Source organism: Nannobrachium achirus (assembly GCF_963921795.1).
Source record: "Nannobrachium achirus genome assembly, chromosome: 3".
Lineage (NCBI taxonomy): Eukaryota > Metazoa > Chordata > Actinopteri > Myctophiformes > Myctophidae > Nannobrachium > Nannobrachium achirus.
This window is the reverse complement of record NC_137812.1, coordinates 70870730-70893021: the sequence shown is the minus strand read 5'-3', so window position 1 is coordinate 70893021 and position 22292 is coordinate 70870730. Positions and strand designations below refer to the sequence as shown.

The following is a 22292-nucleotide window of genomic DNA, read 5'->3' as shown; positions in this document are numbered from 1 at the left end:
AGCACTAAACCACAACAGAGGGAGAAACAATGAAGTTCATAGAAGAGAGGAGGTTGTGAAGGGTTAACAGCAACAACAGAGCAGCCTCTCAGTCAGTGACGCAATCTGCAGTAAAGTGAAAGTTAGAGTGTTCATGTAGTTTGGTGGCAGTGCACACACACTGACACACACAGACACGCTCTCTACACACAAAAAAAGAAAATAATAATAAGAAAAATGTCAGTTCAACAGGATTTGTGCTGAAGTATTGAGAACGTAAAGACAGGTGAGTACAATGAGATAAGGTTTCATTATTCTGTAACAGAGAACAAAGGCTTATTAAACTGTAGCCAGACACGATCTTCCCCTAAGTTTAGTTTTCCAGGAAATCCAGTAGGCTAATGGTTCAGTTGGTTAAAACGACAGGCTTCCCCACCAAACATCATATTTGAACTGGGAACCCCCCACCCTGACAAGCACTTGGAACTGTATGTACTGTAGGAGTTGAGGCTTTACAATCTGTTTGACTCAGTTCCTCAGATCAGTATTGTGAAAAAGGTTTTTATTGCAAACGTTAGGTCGCAGTTACTTGCACTCCTATACTATCCAAACCTCCACCGGCTGTCAGTCCCTCCCTCCCTCCGTCAGTCAGTCAGTCTGTCAGTCACACGTCACACGTCACACTTTTGCCCTGCTCATATCTCTGCAACTCGCTACAATGTATGTCTACACTCATCTCATCAACATGGATCTGTCCCATATAGCGCCACCATCAGGCCGATTTTCTCAAACACATTTTTGGACACTGCTCCTACACATTTTATAACCAGTAAGACTCCCTAATGGGGAGATAAGCGACCGTCAGGTCACATGTATACAGAGGGCTGTAACTGCCATTGCTTCCTAGTTGTGTGGGCAAGGTATAGTTTAGGTTGGCAGAGAAAGTGTGCGGTTAGCAGTGACCTGAAGGTGGCGCAATATGGGACAGATCCAAGGTGATGAAATCAGTGTAGACATACTGTGTACCGATGTGCGTGATTTTAGGGCAAGAATTGTAGGAGCAGTGTCCACAAATGTGTTTTGCAAGAATCGGCCTCATGGTGGCGCTAGAAGAGGGCCATGTGACAAATGAGGGGTGGGGTGTCCGCGTTGTCTTGACGGACAAATAGGTACCGGCCCCGGCTCTCCCGGACGCTCCTAGCCGGAGTTACGGCATTTTACGTGAGCTGCAGTGGAGGGGGTCCTCCACTGGGGGCGTCACCACTTTTGCATCCGTTCTGGAGCACCAGGAGTGGGTGGTCCCTGGGAATTCCCCGTGAGCAGCCCCGTTGGGGTGGTCATTTGGTCATTTTTGCACATTTGGTGATTTTTTACACTTGGGGGTCCCCCAGGGAGCTGGGGGTCCCTGGAGCTCCGGGGGTCCTTGGAGGTTGTAGTTTGGCAGGTAAGGAGTGTGTGTGCAAAATGTGGCATGGATGGGGGCAACGGTTGTGGAGATATGAGCAGGGCAAAAGTGTGACGTGTGACACCTGGGGGTCCCCCAGGGACCTGGGGGTCCCTGGAGCTGCGGGGGTCCTTGGAGGTTGTAGTTTGGCAGGTAAGGAGTGTGTGTGCAAAATTTGGCATGGATGGGGGCAACGGTTGTGGAGATATGAGCAGGGCAAAAGTGTGACTGACTCACTCACTCACTCACTCACAGACGGACAGCCGGTGGAGGTTTTGGTAGTAAATGCGACCTGACGGTCGCAATCACGCAAATCGGTACACAGTATGTCTACACTCATCTCATCAACATGGATCTGTCCCATATAGGCCGATTTTGGAAAAACATTTTTTTTGGCCTATTTGTGGAGATAAGCGTCCCCAGGGGGATACCAAGATGACAATGAAGTGACAATTTAAGAACTTAAGACATAAAAAAAGTAAAAAAGTTATGTCGATTTGGCTATACTTTTGCCATGTAGCTTGTAGCTTAGATAACTACATTTCTTTGGGGATAGCTTCACTGTAGCTTTAGCTATATTCAATCGAGTGTAACTTGTAGCTTAGGTAACTATATTTTCCAAGTAGCTTGCCCATCACTGGAAACAGATGAAGAACAGAGAAGAGAGGAGGCTGTGAAGGGTTAAAAGTAACAACAGAGCAGCCTCTCAGTCAGTCATGTGATCTAAAGTCTAAAGTTGAAGTACAGGTGTGGCAGCGGAAGCGCACACACACACACACACACACATACCGTACACAGACAACTAGACACACAGACACGCTCTCTACTAAACAAAGAAACTTCAGTTCAACAGGATTCTTGCTGAAATATTGTCATCGTAAAGACATGTGAGTACATTATGATAAGGATTTATTATTCTGTAATAGAGAACAAATACTTTAAATTAAACTGTATCCAAGTTTCCTATAAGTTTTGTTTTCCTGGAAATCCTGTAGTCTAATGGTTCAGTATGCAAGACAGGCTTCCCTTACAGTATGTGCCAACATTATTGAGCTCTATTCTAATATGATGATAAAAAAAAGAAGAAAAAAAAAAACTGTACCACTTATTCTGGGATATTATGACATCAGATTATGGTAAAACAACGGGTAGTTTGGAAATCTCCATTAAGCTGCCAGTAGTATGGCATTCAAGAATTATGTTTCTTTCCATGTTTATTTACAGTGTGTAGAAATGGCATGTGCCAGCAGTCTCCTGTCTGAAGAGCAGTTCCTGTGTTCCATCTGTCTGGATGTGTTCACTGATCCAATCACCACTCCATGTGGACACAACTACTGCAACACCTGCATCACACATTACTGGGACACCAGTGATGTGTGTCAGTGTCCACTATGCAACAAACCCTTTGAAAAGAGACCAGAATTCTCTGTTAATAAAGTCCTCTCTGAGATGGCTGATCAGTTCAGGAAGTCAAGGCAACTGAAAAACAATTCCACCGCAAACCAGGAACCTGCTGAATCAGATGAACCAAATGAAGTCTCCTGTGACGTCTGTACTGAGACCAAGATCAAGGCTGTGAAGTCCTGCCTGGTGTGTCTGACCTCCTACTGTGACACTCACCTGGAGCCTCATCACAGGGTCTCACGGCTAAAACAACACAAACTAATCGACCCTGTGAAGAACCTGGAAGACATTCTGTGCAAGAAACATGACAGACCTCTGGAGCTGTTCTGTAAGACTGACAGCATGTGTGTTTGTCAGTTCTGCACTGAGTCAGACCACAGGTTACACCAAATTGTATCTCTGGAAGAGGCGTATGAAGAAAAGAAGGCTGAATTGAGAAAAACTGAGGCTGAAGTTCAGCAGATGATCCAGGTGAGACAAGTGAAGATTCAGGAGGTCAAACACTCAGTACAGCTCAGCAAGAAAGATGCAGACAGAGAAATGGCAGACAGTGTGCAGGTCTTCACTGCTCTGATCAGCTGTATTTGGAGAAGCCAAGCTGAGCTCATTGATGTGATTGAAGAGAAGCAGAAAACAACAGAGAAACAGGCTGAAGGCTTCATTAAAGATCTGCAACAGGAAATCACTGAGTTAGAGAAGAGAAGCTCTGAGCTGAAGAAACTCTCACACACTGAAGACCACCTCCACCTCCTCCAGAACATCTCATCCATCAACACCCCTCCACCCACCAAGGACTGGACAAAGGTCAGTGTCTCTCAGGCTTCATATGGGGAGACTGTGAGGACAGCTGTGGCTCAGCTGGAGAAGACACTCAGTCAAGAGATGGAGAATCTGTGTGATGCTGAGCTGAGGAAGATCCAGCAATATGCAGTGGATGTAACTCTGGACCCTGATACAGCACAGTGTGATCTCAACCTGTCTGAGGATGGAAAACAAGTCAATTTTGGGGATGTAAAGAAGAATATGCCAGACAACACTAAGAGATTCGCACATTTTTTCGCTGTCTTAGGTAAACAAAGCTTCTCCTCAGGAAGGTTGTACTATGAGGTTCAGGTTAAAGGGAAGACAAAGTGGCGTTTAGGAGTGGCCAGGAAGTCCATCAACAGGAAGCAAAAGTTAGTCACACTGAGTCCCAACAACGGTTACTGGACTATTTGTTTGAGGAATGGAAATGAGTACAGGGCTCTGACTGACCCTCGATCTGTCTACCTCCCTGTAAAACAGAAGCTCCAGAAAGTGGGAGTGTTTGTGGATTATGAGGAGGGTCTGGTCTCCTTCTATGATGTGGAGGCCAGAGTTCATCTCTATTCTTATACTGGCTGCACCTTCACTGAGAAAATCTATCCACTCTTCAATCCATCTGACAACGATTTTGGTAAAAACTCTGCTCCTCTGATCATCTCTCCTGTCAAACACAGTGTATAGACTAATTGTCTCCGCCAGGCCGAAGGGTGATTTGCACCCGTCCATCCGTGCGTGCGTGCGTGTATGCTTGCATGTGTGCGTGCGTGCATCTGTCCGTCCGTCCGTCCGACTGTTACCAGCTAATCTCCGGCGCCGTTGCCCTAGTCTCGGCCAATCTGTGCACACATACTCCCTGGATGCCAATTCAGAATCTCTGCTCCACATTTTTCACATGGGCCTGTTCTAGCGCCACTATGAGGCCATTCCCACTAGGCCAAGGAAAAACCTTTGCCCTGCATTTTTCACATCTGCTTTTTGTAGCGCCACCAGGAGGCCGACTTATGTAAAACAAATTTTTGCTTATTACTCCTTCAGGTTTTGTCCAAAAATCACACAAATCCGTACAAACGAGATCTCATATTCCATCCTGATTTTCTAACATTGCCTTCCAAGGATTGGTCAATTTAGAACAAAATGCCTCAAATCATGAACGCAGATTGAGCTTTCTATGAAACTTTGCACGCACATTCCCAAGTCAAGGAACAAATGCCACCCTTTTCACATTGGCCTGTCATAGCGCCATCAGCAGGTCGAATTTTGTAAAACACATTTTTGGAACAAAATCATGCATGCAGCTTCTGATTGCCGTGAAAGGCAGAAGAAGACATGGCACCCTTTAAAAAAAAGCGTAAAATAATGATAAAATAATCATTTTGGCCTTTGTCAGACCGACACTTTGTTTACATCCTAGTCTATTCTCTTATATGGATTGATATGATGTAAACAAAGTGTCAGCCAGACAATTGCCAAAATGATTATTTTATCATTATTTTACGCTTTTTGTGGACATTTTTGAACAGAAACACATATGTGAAGCATATTTTTAATACAATATTTTCAAACATTATTTTTAATTTAGCATCCGTTTTTCAAGAAAAGGGTCCTTTGATCATCAGACCTGTCATTCACACAGGCTAGACTCATTAAATCCTACATTGTTAATGAAAATGTAAATTTTCAACAAAGACAACAAATGTATTTTCTCAAAACGTAATATTTCTACTCCACTACATCTCAGAGTCAGAGGCTTTTTGTCATTTTTTATAAATATTTCTTAGAACCGGATACAGGCCTTATACTTGTAGTGTTGATGACGGGCAGAAACCATCTTATCTCCATATTTTAGCTTTTGTGTTTTTTTCATAAATTAATGCTCTATTTCGTGACACAAAAACATTAAACGTAGCAGTTCCACAAGCTCGAAACATGGTGCGAAGTCACGATAAATACAAAATAAATATCAACTATCTAAATACTGAATCAAGCAATTTAATGTCCTCCCAAAAAGTCTGAGTAGACGATAAAAGGACCAATTTAATATTTTCAAGTAAAATATCCCTTTAAGTAAAAAAACATCTGAGTACTTCTTCCAGCTGAGTCTATAAGGTTCTAGCTTATTAGTCTAACTTGCATTCTTCATTCTTTAATCCTCATCCTAATATAATGGTAAAAACTCTGCTCCTCTGATGATCTCTCCAGTCAATCACATCGGTTAGAATTTTCCTTTCCATGTATAAAAGAGACAATTTAATTATTACATTATTACATTGTTGTAGTTGTTGTTTGTATTACTTAAATCTTAGATTCATACTGTACATGCGAATCCTAACATTAAACATTGCTGTTTTTGTCATCAATTTGTAAAAAATAAGTGTTGAATAAAAATAGAATTGTGTGCATGCATATAATAGCAGCAACTAACCCTAACCTTTGACTATTCAAACAAAATGGAAAATGAATCCAAAACCTTAAAGTGTCACTGTGTAACTTGTATAAATGAATAAAATGTAATTTTGTACAATCTTTATGGTGGAATATGTTATATTAATATTATTATTATACTTTTTTCATGTACGCCCTACTTGATCGTACTACAGCAATACACAAAAACATCAAAAGTAGCAGATCTACAAGCTCCACAGAGACCATAGAGACCATAGTATATTATTGTTATAGTATATCTTAAATTCCAGAGCTTAAACCACAGGCAGGAAACCAGGTTCAAATCTATGGTAGAAGAGGAGAGTTACATAATGCAGCTTTAACTTAATTAATGAATTAACTTATAATAATATTTTGCTGTTATTCTTGTATTTTTATGACAAATACAGTATGACCATGAACATGTCTGACGTCTAATTAAGTACTGATGTCAGACATGTTCATACAGTATGGTCAAATTTGTACAGAAACACACAGGCACACATGCAGACAACTTCAACTGTATGGATGCTAAACAGACAGACACAGTACTGACAGTATAGTAGTGATGTCATAGACACCATAGGCCAGCTGTTCTTAGACATTTTGAAGTCAAGGACCCCCAAATTAATACACATTTGGCCACACAGACCCCCATCTGAAAATATGATGTGCCCCGGACCCCCATGTATAATTGTTAACATGTTTCACGATTTCTTTAAATAGCATGTTTTTTGTTTGTTTGTTTATAGCAGATCTACAATCTCACAACGCATTGCAATATGACGTGCTGTGAGCTTGTAGATCTGCTATTTTCTTTTTTTTTCTCCCACAAATCTGTTTATTAAACTTAACATTTTAGAGAAAGCTAGAAAAGCAGTGGTGAGATTAGATCCAGACAGGAAGTGTAGATCTGCTATTTTCAAATAACTAATGTCTATAGGGGTTGAAGTGGTTAAAATATGTTTTCTATATTAACTGACTTGGTTGGGGACCCCCTGGAACCCCCTCAAGGACCCCTGGGGGTCCCCAGGACTCATGTTGAAAATCACTGTCATCAAACATAATTTTCCGAATGTCTGTCTGTCTGAGTGAGTGAGTGAGTGTCTGTCTGTCTGTCACAGCGTTTCTCCTCAGTCTCTGGAGCAACTGGCCCAACTGGCCCTGTTACAGATGTTGTCCAAAAATCATGCAGATCGGTACACAGTATCTCTATAGCCATTAAACGAAACAGGTATTTCTTACATTGATGCTCCAACATATTATCATGCAAGCACCAGCTAAAGTTACTTTCCATCCCTCATATACTGTGTGCACACCCCATAACCCACACACTGCACATAATTTCAGAGCTCATATCTTTGAACGGGTAAGGGCTAGTATACAGTATTATACTCAAGTAGTCTCAAGGTACAGATGTGACACGTGATTGGATTTTGTCATGTTTCATTACTGTCAAACTAAATATGCCATGTGCTTATGTGGGCTAGATCTCACCCAATGATAATAATGTCATCTATCCATAATCAATCTTCAACTTTTAATTGTAATTTTCCATGTTTTTTATGGTGCCCACTTTTAAATAAATCAAATTCCTATCAAAGTTACGCCCCGCCTCCCTATCCAGTTTCACACGGAAATAGCTAAGTCATGAGATACTTAATCTGGACTTCAACGCCCAATGTATTGTATTTTATGTGAGAAATGTGCTAATGCAGTGCTCACAGTGAGCTTATAGATTGGTTATTTTCAAAAAGCTAAAGGTATAAAAAAGGTTAAAGTGGTTAAACATGTTAAACAGGTGCCAGGACCCCCTGGCACCCTCCCCAAGGACCCCTGGAGGTACCCGGACCCCACTTTGAGAACCACTGCAATAAATCATTGAATGATTGACTGTTGTACGGTGGACGTCACAAACGTAACATGCGTAACAAATACACCAGGAAATAGTTTTTAACAAACAGTTTTCATATTCATTATTGTGGGCTCGCCTGGAAGGCGAGCACACGTATGTTATCTTCATTATTTATTTATAGCTATATGTGTATCTCCTCAAAACTTTGGCGCGCTTCATCTCTTAAACGCTTACACCTTTCAACACCATTCAAATTTTTATGTGTTCAGCTTACTGAGGACACGTGTGCTTGTACTTTTGGTTTTGAAATGTTTTGTAGTTTAATTATAAAAAAATAAAAATGTTTAACTTTAAGCACCCAATGCATTTCCAATGGGTTTAGTAGAGTGGAGAGAAGGATAATAGACCCATGTTTATGTTAAGGCGCTGTGGCTGCAGTGTTCACACTTCAGATATGCTATCTATATCATTGCGTTCACACAGGTCTGCTCTCTGATTTGATCCAAATGTCTAAGCTGTGTGATGTATAAAACTATAGTTATAGTTAAAACTATAAATAAATGTCCCTCTCCACTCTACTGATTACACAGCTGTGATCAAGAATCAAGTCCGGGCGATGGGATGTAAATCCCATAGCCATATATCCTAGAGCCCGCAGGGACAGTCAGCCATATTAGTGGTTGTTGTTGGTTGTCAGGGAGATATCAAAACCAATGCATTTCCAAGTCAGATCCACAAACACAATAAAAGCCATGCTCCACTCCTCAGTCTGGAGTGGCCACATAGAAGAACGCCTTGGTTATAGACATAGTGGAGGACAGATGTGATCTGGGATTGTTAGCCTACAGTATATGCACTCAATATACTCCACTACAGTTGGAGTCCATTTGACAGTTGCTGGTTCCCAAACACAGAATCAAAAATGTAGATCTAGAACACATAGAATATGTACAGTACAGTAAGGTTCAGTAGAGTACAGTAAAAGTACAGTAAGGTTCAGTAGAGTACAGTAAAGTACAGTAAGGTACAGAAAGGTACAGTACAGAAAGGTACAGTAGAGTACAGTACAGTAAGGTACAGTAAAGTACAATACAGTACAGTAAGGTACAGTAGAGTACAGTAAAGTACAATAAAGTACAGTAAAGTAGAATAAAGTACAGTAAGGTACAGTGGAGTACAGTAAAGTACAGTAGAGTACAGTAAAGTACAGTATAGTAAGGTACAGTAGAGTACAGTACAGTAAGGTACAGTACGGTACAGTAGAGTACAGTATAGTATAGTACAGTAAGGTACAGTACAGTACAGTAAGGTACAGTAGAGTACAGTACAGTAAGGTACAGTAGAGTACAGTAAAGTACAGTAAGTTACAGTAGAATACAGTAAAGTACAGTACAGTAGAGTACAGTAAAGTACAGTAAGTTACAGTACAGTACAGTACAGTACAGTACAGTACAGTACAGTACAGTACAGTAAGGTGCAGTACAGTATAGTAAGGTACAGTACAATACTGTAAGGTACTGTACCTTACAGTACCTTAAAGTATCCTATTTGTTGGGTTGGAATCGAGCCCACACTGTTTCGAAGGAACAGTATTTCTAGTTTGTTTCGTTATCATGAAATTGTAGTGTTTTGTCAATTATTTAGGGGCCACTTGCAATAGGCTATACCCACCAGAGGGCCCCAGACCACAGGTTGGGAGTGACAGCACTAAACCATAACAGAGGGAGGAACAGATGAAGAAAAGAGAAAAGAGGAGGTTGTGAAGGGTTAACAGTAACAACAGAGCAGCCTCTCAGTCAGTGACGCAATCTACAGTACAGTGAGAGTTCATGTAGTTTCATGTCAGCGCACACACACACACACACACACACACACACACACACACACACACACACACACACACACACACACACACACACACACACACACACACAGACACGCTCTCTACTAAAGAAAGAACTTCATTCCAACAGGATTTTTGTTGAAATAATGAGAACGTAAAGACAGGTGAGTACAACGAGATATGGATTTATTATTCTGTTGCGGAGAACGAAGGAATATTAAACTGTAGCCAGACACGATCTTCCCTAAGTTTCGTTTACCAGGAAATCCTGTAGTCTAATCATTGAGCTGGTTAAAACGACAGGCTTCCCTTACAGCAGTGGTTCTCAACCTTTTCAAGCCACGACCCCACCAAACATCATATTTGAACTGGGAACCCCCCACCCTGACAAGCACTTGGAACTGTATGTAGGAGTTGAGGCTTTACAATGTTTGACTCAGTTCCTCAGATCAATATAGTGAAAAAATAACAACAAGCTCACAATTCCTCGCATTGTTTGATTGATTGATTGATTGAAGAATGTATTAGAAGTTTGCAATAGGAAAAAAAAGTACAGTTTCATGACAGTACAAATCACTGGTACAAGGTCAACTAAAAGGAGATCCTAGAAAGCCGAGGCTTATTTCCACAGGAACGACACCCTAAGTATCTCATATAACATTGAAAGACAGACGGATAGAACATAGTACTTTATCTAGGATAATATCAGTTTCAAAAGCATAACATCAAATACAAAGGCAGAAAAAAAAGAAAGGGGGGGGGGGCATGGGGGCTTAGTCTATTTACATGTCACGGTTAGCAGCTGTCTGAAGGTGACTTTTCATACCAATTTTGAAGGAGGCTAGGGATTTGCTCTCCTTTAAGGCTTGTGGAAGGGCGTTCCACATGTGAGCTTGTAGATCAGCTATTCAAATGTTTGCCTCTTTCTAAGGCAATATTTGAACATTTAGCCAATGTTTGACCATTTGTTTTCTATACAGTTTGTAGATTACTTTTCATGCAGTAGCCTAATTATGTTTTTTAGGTATTAGAGGGTCTTAAAGGTTTAAAAGTCCTTAAATTGTTAATTTAGAAATGGGCAGATACCCTGTACACACTTGTACTGTATCTGTATCTGTACTATATCTTGGTTTGTTTACTGTTGAGTGAGAAAACAATTTGCATATTAAAGGAGCTAGTCAACTTTTTCTTGTAAAATGGGCGCTAAAATAAAAATAATGTTTCGAGAATATTTTATAAAAAAAGATTAAGCTTCATATATGTTTCTATAAAGAAAATGAACACAAAAAGCGTAAAATAATGATAAAATAATCATTTTGGCCATTGTCAGGCTGACTTTGTTTACATATCTTATCAATCCATATAAAAGAATAGAAGAGGGATGTAAACAAAGTCAGCCTGACCCCCAAAATCATTTGGAGACCTCCCTGGGGGTCCCAACCCACAGGTTGAGAAACACTGCCATACAGTACAGTATGTGCCAACATTATTGAGCTCTAATATGATGATCAAGATCACATTGATAACTACGGTATTAAGCTGTCAGTACTTAGCATTCAATAATCATTCAATTCAATAATTACTGTACATTTCTTTCCATGTGTATGTCCAGTGTATAGAAATGGCATCTGTCAGCATTCTCCTGTCTGAAGAGCAGTTCTTGTGTTCCATCTGTCTGGATGTGTTCACTGATCCAATCACCACCACATGTGGACACAACTACTGCAACAGCTGCATCACACATTACTGGGACACCAGTGATGTGTGCCAGTGTCCACTATGCAACAAGCCATTTGAGAAGAGACCAGAATTCTCTGTTAATAACGTCCTCTCTGAGATGGCTGATCAGTTCAGGAAGTCAAAGCAGCTGGAAAACAATTCCACCGCAAACCAGGAATCTGCTGAATCAGATGAACCAAATGAAGTAACCTGTGACTTCTGTACCGAGACAAAGACCAAGGCTGTGAAGTCCTGCCCGGTGTGTCTGACCTCCTACTGTGACACTCACCTGGAGCCTCACCAGAGAGTCACACGGCTAAAACAACACAAACTAATCGACCCTGTGAAGAACCTGGAAGACATTCTGTGCAAGAAACATGACAGACCTCTGGAGCTGTTCTGTAAGACTGACAGCATGTGTGTTTGTCAGTTCTGCACCGAGTCAGACCACAGGTTACACCAAATTGTATCTCTGGAAGAGGCTTATGAAGGAAAGAAGGCTGATCTGGGAAAGACAGAGGCTGAAGTTCAGCAGATGATCCAGATGAGACAAGTGAAGATTCAGGAGGTCAAACACTCAGTACAGCTCAGCAGGAAAGATGCAGACAGAGAGATAGCAGACAGTGTACAGGTCTTCACTGCTCTGATCAGCTGTATTGAGAGAAGCCAGGCTGAGGTCATTGAGGTGATTGAAGAGAAGCAGAAAACAACAGAGAAACAGGCTGAAGGCTTCATTAATGATCTGCAACAGGAAATCACAGAGTTAGAGAAGAGAAGCTTTGAGCTGAAGCAGCTCTCACACACTGAAGACCACCTCCACCTCCTCCAGAACATCACATCCATCATCACCCCTCCACCCACCAAGGACTGGACAAAGGTCAGAGTCCCTCAGGCTTCATATGGGGAGACTGTGAGGACAGCTGTGGCTCAGCTGGAGAAGACACTCTGTCAAGAGATGAAGAAGAAGCTGCGTGATGTTCAGCTGAGGAGGATCCAGCAATATGCTGTGGATGTAACTCTGGACCCTGATACAGCACATCCCAACCTCATCCTGTCTGAGGATGGAAAACAAGTGAATGATGGACATGTAAAAAAGAATCTCCCATATAACAGAAAGAGATTCTCTAAATATGTCTGTGTCTTAGGAAAACAAAGTGTCTCCTCAGGAAGGTTTTACTATGAGGTTCAGGTTAAAGGGAAGACTGTGTGGGATTTAGGAGTGGCTAGAGAGTCCATCAACAGGAAGGAATTCACACTGAACCCTGACAATGGTTACTGGACTATAGGTTTGGAGAATGGAAATAAGTACATGGCTGCTGCTGGCCCTCCTGTCCTCCTCCCTGTAGAACAGAAGGTCCAGAAAGTGGGAGTGTTTGTGGCTTATGAGGAGGGTCTGGTCTCCTTTTATGATGTGGAGGCCAGAGTTCATCTCTACTCTTTCACTGGCTGCACCTTCACTGAGAAACTCTATCCATTCTTCTATCCAGGTAACAATATTGATGGTGAAAACTCTGCTCCTCTGATCATCTCTCCCGTCAATCACACTGTTTAGCCTAATTTAATCCTCATTGTTACATGAAAATGTTCATTTTCAACAAAGACAACAAAATATGGAAGGGCTGATTTACATGTTTATTTTCATTAACTGTCATTTTAAATCATGCCATGTAACTGCTGTTACTAACAGATGTATTGAGTGGTGGAACGTAACTAAGTACATAATATACTTAAATACTTAATAATAATAATAATAATAAGGGTAAGGGTAATAAGGGTAATAATAATAATAGGGGTAATAATAATAATAATAATAATATAGTACATGTGCAATGGGGAACTTTTACTTTAGTTGAGAATTTCCATTTTTACTTTTTAGTTATAACAAAACATACATTAACCAGAAATCTTTATTTTATACTTTGTTTTTCAAGCCGGTCTACAAGCTTACAAAGTCAGTTTCTATTTTCAATCAAGTTTAAAAACAATTGAAACGTTTGAGTACCTTTACTTTGATACCATAAGTATCTTTTTTTGTCTTTTTTAATTGTAATTAAATAAAGCTGAAGTTGTTTGAACGTGTCTCTGTGTGTCTCAAATATGACCAAATATGAACATGCCTGATGTCATAGCTAACCACAAACTATTGTGCAGTACGAGATAGAGATATATACTATATGTAGACAAACATGCACAGTATGAGGTCATAGTAGTGATGTCATAGCAGTGACATCATAGACTGTTTTCCAAGCTATATTTTGTCAGACAGAACGACTGCTGATTAACAGACAGACACACACAGTACTGACAGACAGACAGTATGTCATAGTGCTCCTCAAACATCAAGGCCCCCCAAATTGATACGTATATTTGACCACAAACCCCATCTGAAAAGATACAAGATATGTGTTGGTAAAATATGTTGGTGTTGTGTTGATAAAAGTTTTTTATTTGTCATTTTATAAAATAGCATGCTTTTAGCAGATCTACAAGTTCACAATGCATTGCAATATGACGTGTTGTGAGCTTGTAGATCTGCTATTTTCAAGTAACTGATGTCTATAGGGATTAAAGTGGTTAAAATATGTTTTGCTATATCAACTGATTTGGTTGGGGACCCCCTGGAACCACCTCATGGACCCCTAGTGGTCCCAGAACTCAGGTTGAGCATAACTGTCATAATACAGTATTAGCCTCAAGTAGCCTCAACAGACCATCAGACAAGCTGATCCAAACCTGATTGGATTTTGATATAGAAATCCACTTGTTGTATTACTTTCAAAACAAATATGACACCTGATAACAATAATGTCATCCACCCATCAATCAATCCCCAACTATAACTTGTAATTTCCCATGTTTTCTTATGAGGCCCACTTTTCAATGTTCAAATCAATTTCCTACCAGCGTTACACCTCACCTCCCTATCGTGTTTCACACAAAGGGATCATCAATAAATGTCAGTACATGGACAAATGTGGCTGTGGACAAGTGTAGAGTTAGTTTTTACACACCATTATAATGTTCTTATTTTGATCAAAAGACTGCAATTACTGAATATCAAGACTCTATGTTTCCTTCAGAAAATGGATGACACTGATTTACTATGACACATTAGGAGTCCAGGACAGCGGTTCTTGGACATTTTATTTCCAAGGACCCCCATAACTCTGACAGTGTACAAATGGAACAATTTGGTTCCATTTGTACACTAGAGTTACCGACCTGTAATGTCATGTCATTCAGGGCTAGCCCTTTATGTGTTTGTGTACTCATTCTGAACTGTATGTTTGTTGCAAAAATGTCCAACACAAGCCAGCATGGAGATGACCTACCGGTATGTAATCACTCGGAAAGGTCATGACATGCAACTTAGATACTCTCCAATTGCTGTTTAATCTGGACTTGAACACCCGCTGTATTGCATTTATGTCAGAAATGTGCTATCAAACAGTGGTTCTCAAACATTGTCATGTCAAGCTCACAGTGAGCTTGTAGATCGGTTATTTTTGAATAACCAAAAGTATTAAATAAGGGTTAAAGTGGCTAAACATGTTGCTGAGGACCCCCTGGCACCCTCCAGATGGACACCTGGAGGTACCCAGACCACACTTTGAGAGCCACTGCAATAAATCATTGAATGATTGACTGTCGTACAGTGGACATCACAAATGTAACATGTGTAACAGATACACCATGAAATTGTTTATAACAAACATTTATCATAATTCATGGTATCATGAAATCATAGCGTTTTACCTATTATTTGGGTGCCCACTTATGAGCCTTATGGCTCACAAGTGGGCTCCGGACGACAGGTTGGGAGTGGCTTCACTAAATCATAACAGAGGAGAAACAGACTAAGAACAGAATGGAGGCTGTGAGGTAACATGTCCTTGGTTTCGAACTCCCTTTGGTCTGACCACCTAAACCTAACCTTAACCCTAACCCTAACCTCAGTAAAACTAACGCTGGTGAGTAGCTAACCTGCTGCCGGTGTTTGGACCAACGCAAGTTCGAACCATGGGGTAGTCCCCGGCTGTGAAGGGTTAAGAGTAACAACAGCAGGGGGCACGGTGGTGCAGTGGTTAGCACTTCGCCTCACAGCTAGAAGGTCCTGGGTTCGATTCCTGCCGGGGGAAGCTGTGGGCGCTGGGGGCGTGTTCCTCCACCCGCGTCATCAGCACCCACACCCTAGGTGGGGTTGGCGATAGGGCCTTTCTGTGGTGAGTTTGCATGTTCTCCCCGTGTCTCCTTGGGCATAGGCCCTCACACAAAAACATGCAGTAGTCCTGGTTTCTATACTACCTCCCCCTAGCCAGCCGGGTGCTCCCCAATGTCCCCTGGCGCGGCAGGGGGAGAGCGGAAACCAGGACTACAGGTTAGGTAGTCACCGGGTGAGAAAAATGGGTTGCAAAAACCGTGGGATAAAAAAAAAAAAAAAAAAAAAAGTAACAACAGCAGCCTCTCAGTCACTGACGCAATCTAAAGACTAAAGTTCAGTAATATAAAGTTAAAGCGTTAAAGTAGTTTGGTGGCAGCACGCACATACAGACAAACTATCTACTAAAAAACATTCAGTTTAACAGGATTTTCGCTGAAATGCTGAGAATTTAAAGGCAGGTGAGTAAATGAGACAAAAGGCCTGTCCGTACTCTCTCCGACCACCGAACTTCTCATCGCAAAGGTCCAGTTCAACTACAACTTCACTCGCAACTTCTGAAAAGCATTACCCTGAATTAGAGTTCGTAAAGCTGCACGTCAGAAAGTCAGAACTCTCAGACGAAAAGTTCGGTGGTCGGAGACAGTATGGACAGCCCTTTAGACTCTGTCTAATCAAAGGCTCAGAGCACCTGCACCCGAACTTTGTGATTGTCATAATGTATCCAACATGACAGCCATGTAAACAAACACACAATGTCATTTACATCTAAACGTTGCTCTCAAGAATGTTTTTGAAAACATTTGAAGCAAAAAATAGACAATGCAGTAACCGAAAATGTATTCTATTTGATCAACACTTCCATGTTTTCCTAGGCGACGTGTTGCGCTAGACAGACGGCCAGCGCAACACTTACAGTATGGAATACTTTGATTACCGTGGGCAAGGACATACTGTACTTTGTTTTGTTGTTACTTTTGGGTAAATGTATCAATTTCTTTATTAAGTAGCCGTGTAATAAGTGACCAGGATGAGGGATAGTTTATGACCGGCTGTCCATAAACTATCCCTTGCATAATGACCAATCAGCTATATAACAGGGGTGTGTAGCGTCTTACAATCGTCCGACGGTGCGTCCGTGCGTCTTTTCGCATTGACTAACACTATCTCTAACCCTAACCCTAACTAATGAGACGTCGGACTATCGAAATGTCCTGCTATCCTGCTTTATGCTGTATCCAAGATGACCATGTAAACAACAACACACAATGTCATTTACAACTAGATTTATTGCTCAATAATGGCCCGCAACCCTTCAATTATCCCTTGCATAACAGAGATCAATCAGTACCATCAGTAACATCAGTACCTCACGGTATTATTTTTTTGCCAAGAAAAATGGCTGCTCCACTGCTGATAATACAGTCAGACTCACACAGTATTGACAGTATGGTACTGGTGTCATATAGACACCAGAGTCCAGCTGTTCTGGACCCCAAATTAAAAGGTATTTTGGCAACGGACCCCCATCTGAAAATAATTTGTGCTTGGGACCCCCAATACAAGATTTGTGTTGGTAAAATGTTTCAAGTTCTTTTTAGAAAAAAGCTGATCTAAAGGCTCACAACGGGTTGCAAAAAGACGCGTTGTGATACTCTCCAAAAGCTTTCTAATCTGGACTTCAATGCACAGTATACGTAGTTGTATTGCATTTATGTGTGAAATATGTGCTATATAAAGTAGTGGTTCTCAAACATTTTCATGTCAAGCTCACAGTGAGCTTGAAGATCGGTTATTTTCGAATAGCCATACTGTAGTATAAAAAGGGTTAAAATGGCTAATCATTTTGCTAGGGACCCCCTACTCTCCCCAGGGACCCCTGGAGGTACCCAGACCACACTTTGAGAACCACTGCAATTAATAATTTAATGATTGACTGTCGTGCGGTGGACATCACAAACATATACGGTAACATACATAACAATTAGCCTATAGCAGGAAATTATTTTTAACAAACATTTTTCAGTTCATGTGATTCCTGAAAATCAGTATTTTGCCAATTACACCAGAGTTTGGGAGTGGCTGCACTAAACCACAGCAGAGGAGAAACATGAAGTTCAGAGAAGAGAGGAGGTTTGAAGGGTTAACAGTAACAACAGAGCAGCCTCTCAGTCAGTGAATGTTCAGGTGTGGCTGCGAGCGTGCGCACACACACACACACACACACACACACACACACACACACACACACGCACACACGCACACACGCACACAGGCACACACAGGCACACAGTCAGGCACACAGTCAGGCACACAGACACTCTCTCTACTATAAAAAGTTCCCCAGGATCTTTGCTGAAATATTGAGAACGTAAGACAGGTGAGTTCATATGATAAGGATTCATTATTCTGTACATAGAACAAAGACTTATTAAACTGTATCCAGACACAATCTCGTAAATCCTGTAAATCCTGTAGTATAATGGTTCAAAATGACAGGCTTCCCTTAAATGTGCCAACATTATTGAGCTCCATTATAATATGATGATCCAGATCACATTCATTACTATGAGCATCTACAGATTAAAGAGGAGCATTTTTTGTCATTGTTATTGAATAGGTGTGTATACGATGTCTAGGCATTAGATGTATTAATGTTGATGTACTGATTACCATGTGCTGTCCTTACTTAATGTAAATCGCTCTGGATTAAGAGTGACTGCTAAATGCCTAAATTGTGAATTGTAACTATTAAACTGACAGTAGTATCATGGCCGCCACCGCCTATGTTGCCAGTATTGCCATGGCAACATTAGTTTTCAATCTGGTATTGCCTGGCAATAACACTTTTTCATACGGATCTTATGGCATTTTTATTTAGTCTTGAGCATTTGAGTAACCTCTGATGAAAACGTACTGTAAGTAAGAATCTGACACAGGGGTGCTATCACATCTGCAGAGTAGCCTAGTAGTGCCCGGGAGGGTGATGATGACTGTGCACCTGTGTTACCTCACTTGGTGCAATTACGAATTTAACATACAGTAGTTCTATTGTATTTGGTTGTCACAAATTAGGGAAACAGTTAAACCGAGTCAACTCCACCAGAAGTTCAAGCTCCCTCTTCTCATTGATTTAGAAGCCAAATGAATCAATCATTAGGTTATAAAGAACAGCCTGGTTGATCAGGGTCATTTGTACTGTCTGTCCAATAGATTATAGGCTAGCTTATACCACACTCATGTACTATACACAAATTATCACCAAACTAGGCATTCTCTTTTATCCTCCCATTTGCCTTTGCATTATCATATTCAATTGTTATTGAGCAATAACATAATCATAACCCGCTGACAGTAAATCCTTCTGATATATTCTCAAAATGCTAAATGCATATAGGCTAGCTACAAATTACAATATAGGCCATACCATTATTCAAAGTCAGACCCAATTAGGCTACTTAGAAATGTGGCATTTGATTGTGGAATGATCTATATTAACATTACATATACTCTTAACTGTGATAAATCATTCAATTATTTCCTCATATCCTTATTTATTTTAGTTCTTAATTTGCATGTCGAACTGAATGAAACAAAGGCTACTGGCTGTGTTATACTGTGTGTTTGAACATTCAGCAACCACTGAGCCCTGTCACTGCTGGCCACTCTTGAACTAAAAACTTAGCCCAATATCCTATGACAAATACGTTATATCATTTTTGTTGCAGAATATTGATCGCCCAAAATAGGGATGACAGGTTGAAAGTAGTTAATTTGCCTGTGGTTTTGTTTTACTGTTCAATAGCAAGGCAAAGTTGCCAGGACAATGTTGTCAGTGTTGAACTTAACCACCTTGATATGTTCTAGAACTTGATAAGAATATCATGTTGCAAAGCTGTCTGCTACCACAGTTACTTGGAAACATTTCATCTGCAAATGCAGAATCACCATTGTTTTGTCAACTAATCTTTAAACAAAGTATGTTTGTTTTGAAAGTGTGTGAGAGGTGAACGTCATGGTGACAAATATCTATTGTAACCTAATACCCAATAATTATAGCCATGATGTTTATAAAACTAGAAGACACATCATGTGAACTTTATATGGGAAAATGTAACTTCAAATGGATTGGCTTAGTGAAATTCTAAATCTCAAAATACCAAAGAATCTGCCACTTTGTAGCTGTCACACTGGTGATTTGTTCTTGGCTTATTTATAGTTCTATCAACAATACACACACATTAATCCCTCCCTGGCAATACTACTTTGAAAATGGTGATGGCATCTTTGAGTAGTATAGCATTCAAGAATTACATTATTTTTCCCATGTTTATTTGCATTGTATAGAAATGGCGTGTGCCAGCAGTGTCCTGTCTGAAGATCAGTTCCAGTGTTCCATCTGTCTGGATGTGTTCACTGATCCAATCACCACCACATGTGGACACAACTACTGCAACACCTGTATCACACATTACTGGGACACCAGTGATGTGTGTCAGTGTCCACTATGCAACAAAACCTTCCATAAGAGACCAAAGTTCTCTGTTAATAAAGTCCTCTCTGAGATGGCTGATCAGTTCAGGGAGTCAAGGCAACTGAAAAACAATTCCACCGCAAACCAGGAACCTGCTCAACCATATGAAGTCTCCTGTGACGTCTGTACCGAGACCAAGCTCAAAGCCCTGAAGTCCTGCCTAGTGTGTCTAACCTCCTACTGTGACACTCACCTGGAGTCTCACGGTTAAAACGACACAAACTAATCAACCCTGTAAAGAACCTGGAAGACATTCTGTGTAAGAAACATGACCGACCTCTGGAGCTGTTCTGCAAGACTGACAGCATGTGTGTTTGTCAGTTCTGCAGCGAGTCAGACCACAGGTTACATCAGATTGTATCTCTGGAAGAGGCTTATGAAGGGAAGAAGGCTGAGCTGGGAAAGACAGAGGCTGAAGTTAAGCAGATGATCCAGGTGAGACAAGTGAAGATTCAGGAGGTCAAACACTCCATACAGCTCAGCAAGAAAGATGCAGACAGAGAGATAGCAGACAGTGGGCAGGTCTTCACTGCTCTGATCAGGTGTGCTCAGAGCCAGGCTAAACTCAATGAGGTGATTGAAGAGAAGCAGAAAACAACAGAGAAACAGGCTGAAGGCTTCATTAAAGATCTGCAACAGGAAATCACTGAGTTGGAGAAGAGACGCTCTGAGCTGAAGCAGCTCTCACACACTGAAGACCACCTCCACCTCCTCCAGAACATCTCATCCATCAACACCCCTCTACCCACCAAGGATTGGACAAACGTCAATGTCCACCCGTCTTCATGTGTGGGGACTGTGAGGACAGCTGTGGCTCAGCTGGAGGAGACACTCAGTCAAGCGTTGGAGAAGCTGCGTGGTGTTGAGATGAGGATGATCCAGCAAAATGCTGTGGATGTAACTCTGGACCCTGATACAGCACATCCCCGCCTCATCCTGTCTGAGGATGGGAAACAATTGAGGTGGGGGAAAAAATATAAGAATCTCTCAGATAACAGAAAGAGATTCACTCGATACATCAATGTCTTGGGAAAACAAAGCTTCTCCTCAGGGAGGTCTTACTATGAGGTTCAGGTTAAAGGGAAGACTGGCTGGGTTTTAGGAGTGGTCAGAGAGTCCATCAACAGGAAATGGGAAATCACACTGAGCCCTGACAATGGTTACTGGACTATAGGGTTGGAGAATGGAAATGAGTATGAGGCTCTAGATGACCCTTCTGTCCTCCTCCCTGTAAGAGAGAAGCTCCAGAAAGTGGGAGTGTTTGTGGATTATGAGGAGGGTCTGGTCTCCTTTTATGATGTGGAGGCCAGAGTTCATCTCTACTCTTTCACTGGCTGCACCTTCACTGAGACACTCTATCCATTCTTCTGTCCAGGTGACTCCAGTGATGGTATAAACTGTGGTCCTTTGATCATCAGACCTGTCATTCACATTGGTTAGACTAATTAAATCCTAACATTTTTAAGGTTTTTTATTTTTTTATTTTTCATTTTCAACAAAGACAACAAATGCCTATTATGGAGGGGCTGATTTACATGTTTATTTTCATTAAGTGTAGTTTCAAATCAAGCCATTAACTGTTGATCCTAACAGATGTATTCTACTGGCAGTGGTGGAAAGTACATAACGAAGTACACTTGAGTACTGTACTTAAAAGTGCAATTTTTAGATACTTTAACTTTACTTGAGTATTTCCTTTTCTCAATACTTAATATTTCTACTCCACTACATCTCAGAGTCAGAGGCAATTCTTTTACTGAATTACAATTGAAAACTTTAGTTACAAGTTACTTTGTAGATTTAGATTATTATTACGAAACATCAAATAACCAAGCTCTGTTTTATACTTTAGCAGATCTACAAGTTGACAGCTTGTGGTGAAGCTTGTAGTTCGGCTAATTAATAATATTAATCAAGTTTGACAAAATGTGACACATTTTAGTGATTTTACTGTAGTAATTGGTACTGTAAGTAAGTGATGCAATGTTTGAACTTTTACTCAAAACCCATTCAGGACAGGAACCCCTTTGGGCTTTTTTACCTTTCAAGACAGGAACCCCTTTTGGGTAGTTGTTGTTACTTTTTTTTTTCCTTTCTTTTTTTTTTATAAATATTTGAAGTATTCCAGAA

General features: G+C 40.8%; 2 protein-coding genes across 2 annotated transcripts in view; one reads left to right on the top strand and one right to left on the bottom strand.

Moving 5' to 3' along the window:
- The window catches only part of trim2a (tripartite motif containing 2a), a 100362-nt gene that overhangs the window by 31772 nt on the left and 46298 nt on the right, over positions 1-22292 (bottom strand).
- LOC308281560 (uncharacterized protein) lies at positions 195-21602 on the top strand (the record flags this gene model as incomplete). Its single annotated transcript, XM_080721791.1, is given in 6 exon segments — positions 195-265; positions 2648-4306; positions 11363-13015; positions 19625-19634; positions 19976-20365; positions 20368-21602. Coding segments are annotated over 5 exon segments (4938 nt in total). The 5' UTR covers positions 195-265; positions 2648-2656.